A 10,547-nucleotide genomic window follows, 5' to 3' on the forward strand; every position below is an offset into this window, starting at 1 on the left:
ATTAATTAGCAATAAACTTAGTGTATATGTACTCCTAAATTTGATGAAAGTGATTAAAATAGACAGCTCCCTCTTTTTATTCTGACATTTAACTAATTCAAAAGATATTTCAATATTTATCTAAAACAAAAGTTTACTCTAAATTGATGTTGTACAGTAAAAATGTACTGCCCTGCGACAGACTGGCGACCTGTCCAGGGTGTACCCCGCCTTTCGCCCTATGACAGCTGGGATAGGCTCCAGCGCCCCCCGCGACCCTGAAAAGGATAAGCGGAAGCGAATGGATGGATGGACAGTAAAAATGTCCTGCTGTGTACTGAAACCCCTCTTGTTTTGCATAGAAATATACTGAACAACATACAAAGTATAATATATAAAATAACATTTACCTGAGTTTTTTCTTTGAAAGAAGCCTCTAATGTCCATTCTTATATTTCAGTACATAACTTAAACCGATTTAGTCGGGGAGGGTAAGAACTGAAAATATGAAATAAACACACGTAAGCTAAGACTCTCTAAAAAAAAAGCATTTGTTCGGCTTTTCATTTTGCTATTTGTTGATTCACTTGAAGAGCAAGTAACGTAATATTGGTCAAGTGATCAGTTTGATATCAATCTTTCATGATTCACCATCATATTTACATTATTTGTACGGTACGAATGATTTGCTTTGGTACCTGGTCAAACTTAAGCTCTCCTTAGTATGGCTGGCTCCGTTTCTCCAACAGCGCACACAGGCGGCAGCTGCCCCGCCCCCTCGCTCAGTCGCTTAGTGCCTGAGCTCGGATCATACCAATATCAGGGGGATTCACGCACAGTCGTAAATTCCCACAGTGTGCACTATGTGCTTCGAATATTGTGTGTACTTTTTGTTTTATACAGTTGTCAGCCAGGCATCTAACTATGAAAAATTACACTCCAAAAGACCCCGGGCTTCTGACAAAACAACCCGGGCTTAATAAGCCCAGTAAGCCACCCCCACGCTCCGCCCCTGATCATCACAGATATGTACGCTGCAGTGAGGGCTTTTAAAACGAAATTGTGCCTGTGGCAGAATCAGATGCTACAAGGAAACCTGGGCCATTTTCCCTGTTGCCAAACGATGAACATGCAAATCTCTACTGCTGTGTTCCCATGTGCACAGTTTGCTGGAAAACTCTGCGTACTCAGTACTGAGTTTACCCGGCGGTTTGCCGACTTTGATGCCCAGAAATGTCGATTTGAACTGCTCAGTAATCCTTTTGCAGTTGACGTGGCAAAAGCACCAACAAACCTCCAAATGGAGCTGATTGAACTCCAGTGTAGTGACACGCTGAAATCAAAGTATGATGCTGTGGGCGCTTCACAATTTCCACATTTCATCCCTGACACAATGCCTGGGCTCCGCACCCACGCTGCTCAGATGCTCTCAATGTTCGGCAGCACTTACCTATGTGAGCAACTATTCTCCTCAATGAAGATGGCCAAAACATCTCACAGGAGATGTCTGACCGATGAACACCTTCACTCGATCCTGAGGATTTCCTCAGCTCAGAGCCTGAGCCCAGACATTGAGGAACTAGCATCCAAGAAGAGGTGCCAGGTATCTGGCTTGGACGCATCAGAGTAGATCAGTGTGTAGCAAACTGAGCTATAATTACCATTTTCTTTGTGCAATTTGTCTTGCTACTCCCAGACATGGGCTTGAATGGTTTCACGTTTAATGATATTTTTATTAGTTAAGTGGTTTATTATTGTTATTTTATTTTTACATTTATTATTAGCCTGGGGAAAAAGTTTACTGCTAAAATTTAAATCAGAAGGCTGCAAATACAATTTTTATTTAAGAAATGCATTCCAGTGATATGTTATTTAATTGGAATTTCAATTTTGCATGTGTGCAATATTAAGTTATATATGTTTATATAAGTTATATATCGTTCAGTATTAAGCGTTGCTTATTCCATATTCAGTTTTTCAGCAAAACTTATTTGAGTCTGTAAGAAAAGGTTCCTTGTTATATCTGGAGGAAGATTTTTTTTCAATAAATATTAATGTTAGCCCGCGACTTTGTTCCAGTTTTGAATTTTGGCCCACTGTATATTTGAGTTTGACACCCCTGGTGTAGATATTGTCCCTGGGACATCGTGTAAATGTTGTCCCTGGGACATCGTGTAGATATTGTCCCTGGGACATCGTGTGATAGCTTGTTAATAATGGAATGAAAATTATTGATTGTTATTAACTTGTGAAAAAGAAGTGTAACAAATCCACATGTTATGTTCTTACATCCTTACAGAAACTGTGACTCCTTCACAATGTCAGGTAAATGTCAACTCATGTTGAATAATCAACCAATCAAGCCTTTTATTATCACATGCAATGTTACACGTACAACTGCAATGGAAATTTCACCCCCTTCTGACCATACATATATTGCTTAAACATCACATTGGGAAAACAGGTCGGAAACAGTTAGGAAGGTCAGAAAACAATTTAATTAATAGATGAGGGGAGAGGAGGAGAAAAAAGAACTACAACCAGACAAAGCTCCTAGAAGACTGAAATGGATGATGGTTGCAGCATGCAAAAAGAAAATGATATCTGTTGACTACAGCATATGCTTTCTCACAGATTACCTTGTGGGAGTAGCTGGACCAAACTCTATTGGTATTTCAAGTTTGAAATCCCTGTTTGACCAGACAAACATTTCAGATGAGGTACCTCTTGACATAAAAATCCTTTTATGTTGTCATAAAACTAATGTTAAATTCTGCTTTAAATACACTCCATTGTACAATTTACTTAATGAATCGTATTCCTTAGTTCTGTTTTTATTTATATGTATTTATTTATTTGTTTTATAAGGTAATAGATGGCCTAATCTATTTGCAGTGTGAGGTATGTTGAAAAGCTGTTTTGATCATAATGACATAGCATGTTTACGTTTTTTGTAATGTATTTGAAAACATAGGTGTATTTATGTTATTTTTGTAAAATTTCCCTCACATTTATCCAATACCAAGCCAAATCACTGGAAAAATTTTGGATGGGTCCACAAGAGCACAAAGTGCATACTTTTTGAAGGTATGACTTGGACTGTGGTAACTACACTCAACAAAAGTATAAACGCAACACCTTTGTTACTGCTCCCATTCCCCATGGGATGGACGTAGAGACCTAAAATTCATTCCAGATACACAATATAACCATCCCTCCCAAACAGTGGTCACAAATCAGTCCAAATGTGTGGTAGTGGGCACATCTGCTATATTGAGATAATCCATCCCACCTCACAGGTGTGCCACATCAGGATGCTGATCTGACATCATGAGTAGTGCACAGGTGTACCTCAGACTGCCCACAACAAAAGGCCACCCTGGAATGTGCAGTTTTTTGCGCTATTGGGGGTCTGGGGACCCAGAACCGGTCAGTATCTGGTGTGACCACCATTTGCCTCATGCAGTGCAACACATCGTCGCATGGAGTCTATCAGATTGTCAATTGTGGCCTGTGGAATGTTGGTCCACTCCACTTCAATGGCTGTGCGAGGTTGTTGGATATTCATGGGAACTGGTACACGCTGTCGTATACGCCGGTCAAGCACATCCCGAACATGCTCAATGGGTGACATGTCCGGTGAGTATGCTGGCCATGCAAGAACTGGGACATTCTCAGCTGCCATCTGCCCTGAACAATGTGAACCATGATTCATCCGTGAAGCGCACACCTCTCCAACGTGCCAGACGCCATCGAATGTGAGCATTTGCCCACACAAGTCTGTTACGGCGACGAGCTGGAGTCAGGTCAAGACCTGGAATGAATTTTAGGTCTCTACGTCCATCCCATGGGGAATGGGAGCAGTAACAAAGGTGTTGCGTTTATATTTTTGTTGAGTGTATGTTCTTATCACAAAGGGTTTATAAGTTGCCACTATAAACAAACAGCATTTTCCAAAATTGAAGCCTTGTCAGAAGAACCTGAAAAATACCTTTCTGAAACCTTTTCTGTGTAAAGACTTGCTCAAAAGCAATGCACACAGATTAAAACATTTCTGTCTTGGCCAACTGATAAAGAACACCAAAAATTGAGTGGTGCGTGTTGAGTCTGTGGTCTTGATTTGTTTCGTACACACTATAGAACTTAATTAATGTAAACAAAAAATGACACTTTCTATATGTTTGTGTATCTGCAGAATTAATTACAAGTCTCACCTGACAAGCTTTCGCAGTTTTGCAGTGTCATTCTTGACAGAAAAACATACTTGTCACATTCGTTTTATTTCCAGAAAAACATCTTTCAGATGTATGAGAAATTGATTGGAGCCTGTCTGGAAAACGGCAGCCACTGGACCTTGTTTGTAAGTTGTGTGGAGCAGGGAAATTATTTTACTGCTATTGTTAAATAATTGTCATCATTACCATTGCATTAATAATATAATCTGGAGTTTATATTGCATTCAGGGGTTGAACAGTGTGTGTCTTTCAGAAAGGCTAAAAGTAACAGGACAGGAAACAGGCTTGGAGAGTTTTGCAGAAGTGAAAGTTATTTTGAGCAGCAGGCTAAAACGAGGCTTTAACAATGTAACAGATAGCTTTAAGAAGGCCTTAAGATGTTATGCATACAGTTATTATGTTGACCTTGTATTTCAGGTGCAGTTATGACTATTTTATACACAATGCATATCTGTGCTTATTAAAGAGTTGGAGCTCGGTCAATTAATTGGGGGTCGGAAGCTTTGTTCGGCGCGATGTTCGGACAATCTATTGTGCAAGTGACTTGGAGCCATAGAAGGAATTGCAATACATGCTTACAAAACACTTATATATCAGATCATTTTATATTAAGGTTTTAGTAGAGGTTCTTGGTTAAAACATTTATTTAGTAGAAGACATACACATAGTCTCAGTGAGCCTCTGGTCTGGTGAAAAGTCAGAAGTGCAACAGGTGAATTGAGAAAGAGCATGTGAGGTCGTGACACACACACACATGAGTTAAATTTATTTAGAGGAGAGATTAGTCATGTCTGGTTGTAACTGCAAAAGTGTCTCGGTAAAAGAGGAACCGTCCTTGTTGTCTCGGCAAGAAAGAGGAACAATTTACTTTAAGACAAGAACGGAAAGTACCAGCCATGAAAATAGAAGATGATCTTCTGGGGTAAAAGCCATTGTGGTGTTGATCTGATCTATGTATAAAATGTATCTGTGACGCATGAAGGGGCGTCAGTAAATCAAACCCTGATGCTATAAAATATCTGTTTATGCTTTGATTAAGTCGGAGATCACTTGCTGTCGGCGTACAGAGTATCTTCCCACACGTGTGTATTCATTAAAATCATTGTTTGACCAAGACCTTCTGGACCAAGGGTGGTTTGTACTCTCCTTCCTCAATTTTGAACCTTAACAGTTGCACAGATTTTGCACTCTCTCTAGTGCATGATACTTTTCGGTGTCCCTCATTAGGAAAGCTCAAGGCCCAAGCCTACCATATCCATCTTTTTACAAAACAGTTTTGTGACATACCCAAGAGGACCATAGTCTATATGAATTCATTTGGAGAGTCGGAGGTCAGAAAAAGTGCGGTGTTGAAAAACTGGAGGTAATTAATTAACATATTTAACATAACATATTTAATTTAATTGAAATCATTACCGAACGTGGTTATTGATTTCTCTATTTATTTGTAATAACTGCGATCTCTCAGCTCATTTGCTTCAGCAAGAGGCTGCACTGGAGAGTGGACCTTGTCACATGTGAGCCACCCACATCAAGAGGATGGGAACTCATGTGGAGTGCATGTCATAATGGTACTGAAAACTAGCTTTAACCTATATAAGTAATGTTTACATTTTTGCCTATTCGGTTTTTAAAGCCTTAGAGGCAGGATGGTAAAATCTCAATTTTTTTTGTAGATTGAACCATTTCAGCAGTAATGCTTTGCTTTGGTTGCTCTGTTTTTTTTTCTTGGGGGAGGGGGGGGGGGGGTGTTAAAAAACCCATTTCTTTGTTAATCTAATTTTTTTTCTTATTTTTTTTTTTTCTTCGTCAATTATTAGTTTGCCCAATCTCTCATTGACGGTAAAACACAAGTGGAGGAGTACAACACTGAAATCCCAAAGCTCAGGTCCCGACTTTGCCACTACTTATTTTCCTCAATAGGTAAAGATAAAATTAGCTGCCTTCTTTTTCTCTAACATTGGAAAATGTAACTTGTACTTAAACAAATTATATTTTGCAGATCAAACTAGGAAGTGCAGTCAGTGCTGGTGTGTGATTGCAGCCAAAGACCGGGTACGCTATGACATGTCCTTAGCCATATAGATTGTTTATATAATGGACTTTGTTCATTTGTTTTTTGTTTGTTTATTTCTTTTTTTTTTTTAATTCACAGGTGCAGTGCCAGAAATGTGGTGCATACAAGCACATGCGTTGTTCAAAGTCCGTTTGTGGCATCTGTATCTTCTGTGAGAGTAAGTCACAATATAACTAAACAATGTCCAAAAATGTTTAAAGTGAAAGATTTTTCGTAATTTTGCCTTTGCACACCAGGACTGTGTAATTAAAGTGGACGTTTCAAGATCCAGTTTTTACACAAAACTATTTTAGACATAACTGTGTCGTATTGTGGGGATTTCCCTTCACAATTAAATTGATATAGTGCTGTTTATATCATTCTTCTTTATGTAACAGCACAGTGCAGCACAGCAGAGGGAAAGGAGTTGTGCAGCATAGTAGGTGGCTATACAGGAGGAGCAATAGAAGTAGCCAGCGAAGAATGTCATCAGGGAAAGCATCAGGCAGTGACTGACAAAGGAAAAGTTCCTAAGGGAGAGAACATCTCCAGCAAATCGACAAGTAACAGTGAGATAGGAAGACTGACAGTCAGAGATGAAGGAAGACTGACAGTCAGAGATGAAGGAAGACTGACAGTCAGAGATGAAGGTACACAGACTGAAGACAAAGAAAAAGAAACAGAAGTATACGGCACAAGTCTGAGTACAGATAATGCTGCTGATGATGATGTTGACAGGATCGATGCAGATACAGAATTCCAAACTGATTCAGAAGGAACTAGTACAGTTTACAGAGTGCATGGTCGCTTATCTGTACCAAGCTCAAAAAAGAAAACCTACACAATAACAGAAGACAAGATCAAGCGCAGAATCAACACAGAGAACATGTCAGTTCAGGTTTTCAGAGGTTTGATTGGGGTAGGTATACATTTCGTGATTTTGATGTCACCTGAAATAAATCCGGGTTACTCGTATCAATGAAGTGACAATGTGGCTGGAAATTGTGCATTTGCTGCAACATATACACAATTACACCATGTAAACAAAAGCATTTAACTTTGTGCGTGTGTGTGTGTCTCTCTCTGCTCTTTTGGTGTTTGCACTTTTTCTTTTTTAGGGCCGTAAAGCCAAACTGCCCGCAATGATTCTTGACAGGCCTAAGAAGGCCAAAACTAAAGTAACGGCCTCCTGAGTGAAGAGGAGACTGGGGGAGCTAGCCCTCGGGTTTGCCGGAAGATTGGCCTGCGATGTCACAACAGACATGGTCTGTAAAGGCATCGACCATTCAAGTGCTGATATGACAAAGTAAGTTAGTAAAACAATATGAAAGTTGTATCTTTTTTGGTATTATTTGTCATTTCCCCGTATTTGGGTTATTGGTGTAACATTGTTAATCTTACTTTCTAATAACAGACAGACCCTTCGCAAAATCCAACACAACCTTAAACATGAACTGACTGATTCCTCAACTTTCAGTTTGCTGACACACACCTTTGGCCCCGCTGCACTGGATTCTGTCATTTCGTTCCTGTGTGGAAAACTTGATCTTGTCTCTTAAATAATGAAACCTTTTGTGACTTTTGTTTGTTCTGTAAATCAGAATCTTGAAAATTGTTCACTGTTGTTCTAAGTTTGTGTTAACTATTTGGCAAAAATGATTGGTTCCTAATCCAAACAGCATAATGACTGTTCTAACACATATCTTAAAAATGCTACAAAGAAAATTATCACATATGTTTCAATATGAATGTAATTGTGTCACACTCGGTTTGTAGTAACTTTCCTGTTTTATTTTCAGTTTTGGTATGTTTACACTGTTGTCATTTTTATTTCCCTTGTGTTCGTCTTCCCTTATTAGTTTTACTGTATTTAATTAGTCTGATTTAATAACTTATAATTATTTACTTTCCAGTGTGTATATATGCTCCTCGTTTGGATTATTGTTTGTTTGAGTTCTGCCTGTCTTTTCTATTAAAGATTTGGACTTTCGGACTATTAGTGGACCTCGTAGGTTTTTATTCTGTGCAATTGGTAATTGACTGGGTTTAATTTAGTGGCCTGGAAAACAGGCCCCAGGGATCTGGTCATTTTAACCCCCTAAGACCCGAAATCTTCCATGGCATGCATTTTTAATTTCTCTTTGATATTTGGGCCAATTGGAACCCGATGAATGTAAAAACAAAGAGTTACCAGATTTTTTTTTTTTTCTGAGAAAAATGAGAGCCACATATGAGGACATTCATTTGAAATTTCGACAGAACAGTTGCATAATAAAGTCCTCGTAACTGTATATCAGGCACTTGTTGATCAAGATTTAGTATTTTGGTCTAAATAACCCAAAATGTGATGTCCACATATGTGGACGCCAGGTCCTAGGAGGTTAAAGGCTGGAGTAAAATGTTAGAGCTATTTATACCTATGTAAACTTCTATACACTGGTTTTTACCTGTCTTGTTTCAGAAAGGTTTAAAAGGGTAATGTACACAGTTTATTTGTTTATTTATTTATTTGTTTGAATTCAACATATTTTATTAATGTAATTGAGCTTGAACACAGAAAAAACTGAATCAAATAATCATAAAATCAAATCACTTGCACTATACTGAAGTTTAATCTGCTCTGAGCTAATGCCGGTTTCCAACACTAATGATCGGGTGAAGGAGAGAGATGAGGGTGTGCACGGCCACTGGTGCTCTTATCCCCGTTCTGTGTGATACAATCCAACAGGAAAGCAGTCAAACCCTTGGACATTAGCCAAGTTAACGTTCACAAATATATACGCGCAGAGGAACTCTGAGCCCCAATGTCAGCATTAGCACAAACATGCCACTTCATACCAAATCTCAGTGTGAGGTCAGGTATTAGTCTCATTCCATTATTCTGGCTATATTTTCTTACTCATCATTACTATTAAACTTATACTTAAGACTAACTATTAACAAAATCACACCCCAATAACTCTGTTATTACACTTTGTATTTAATCATAAAAGGGCTGGATGTTGAAACGTTTTACTTCTATTTTGTATGAGCCGGGGGTTCTCAACAGCTGATACTCTGTCCAAAAAGTGACAGATATCGTTTTATGGAGCAAAAAACTTAAGAGCGCATATTTTATAAATAATACCAACAATTACAAATGCAGACCTTTAATAGTAATAAGTAATCCTTTATTTATAATTGTTACGTTCCCCCCGAAGGGGTCTAGGCATGCGAGTGAGGGGACCAGTAACAAATGAGTCCAGAACAGAATGAAAGGAAAACAGGTGTTTTTAGTAAATAAAATAGTCTTTATTATAGACAATCTTAACATAAAGAGCCGGCAACACAGTTTTACCAATAACACTTGGAAAAGGGAAAAAAAGAACACAACAACCAAACAAAAACTCCACACCACGAGGAGGCACTTCCAGGGGCCCACAAGCTCATCCTGTCACTAACAGCAGCTGGCTTTACTGCTGCCAAGGCCCACAAGCCCACACCACTCATGTAAAGCAGCTATACTGTTTCCACACTTCAGGCAGGCTAACTACACACCAAGAACACCCCACCCTGCTCACAGCTCATCCCCAGCTTATATGACCTCAGAGAGGTGATTGCTGACTGGGCCCAGGTGGTAAATAAGTCCAATGAGCAGCAGCTGTGTCCTGGGGAGAGAGAAGAGCAAGAGAGGAGGAGGCGGAGAAAAACACCACGCCCACACAAGGGCAGTATCAGGAGGCCCAGCTAGGGCCGTAACAATAATACATAGCAATATAAAAATAGTAACATATGAAAATATTACAATGGGCACAGATGAATTTGTATCAAAAACAGCAACCAAGCCAAAGTAATGAATAACACACATAAATAACTGCTTGAGAGAGCAAACAATTTCTTTTCATCTGTTCCTTGGCAGAAAGTAAAGACAGCTATTCAGCTTTAGGTTTCAATAAACAGAAGTAATGGATGCAGTCCCTTTGAAATGTCTACACAAAAGTCTACTTGTGCATATACTTAGCTTTAACTCTTCTCTTTTTTGTTTTGTATTCCAAAAGGTTTTCATTTTCTCCAGAGGATGTCTCTCTTCCAGTGGTTATCGACTGTTCACATTCATTTTCACAGACTGTTGGAATGTCGATGCTGGCCGAATGTTTCTTGCTAGAATGCAATGGCCTAATTTTGCATGCATTATCTGTCGTCTTTATTTCGTACTGGCATATACTTTTGCCTACTTCTTGTTTTGTTTTTAAGACATTTGTATGCAGTTCATCTATCATTGCAGTAATACCCTCTGG

General features: G+C 39.0%; 1 protein-coding gene across 1 annotated transcript; it reads left to right on the forward strand.

Annotated features, from left to right (window-relative positions):
- Positions 1-2,980: 2,980 nt before the first annotated feature.
- LOC146712420 (uncharacterized) lies at positions 2,981-7,463 on the forward strand. The gene is made up of 9 exons (XM_085436467.1): positions 2,981-3,066; positions 4,268-4,339; positions 5,489-5,577; positions 5,683-5,785; positions 6,035-6,137; positions 6,217-6,269; positions 6,370-6,448; positions 6,669-7,189; positions 7,389-7,463. Exons 2-9 carry the CDS (start codon positions 4,283-4,285, stop codon positions 7,461-7,463), a joined length of 1,080 nt encoding a protein of 359 aa, XP_085292593.1. The 5' UTR covers positions 2,981-3,066; positions 4,268-4,282.
- Positions 7,464-10,547: the final 3,084 nt, after the last annotated feature.

This window comes from Copadichromis virginalis, linkage group LG3 (assembly GCF_057382275.1).
Source record: "Copadichromis virginalis isolate Kocher_CV1m ecotype Utaka linkage group LG3, C_Virginalis_male_GT1.1, whole genome shotgun sequence".
NCBI lineage: Eukaryota > Metazoa > Chordata > Actinopteri > Cichliformes > Cichlidae > Copadichromis > Copadichromis virginalis.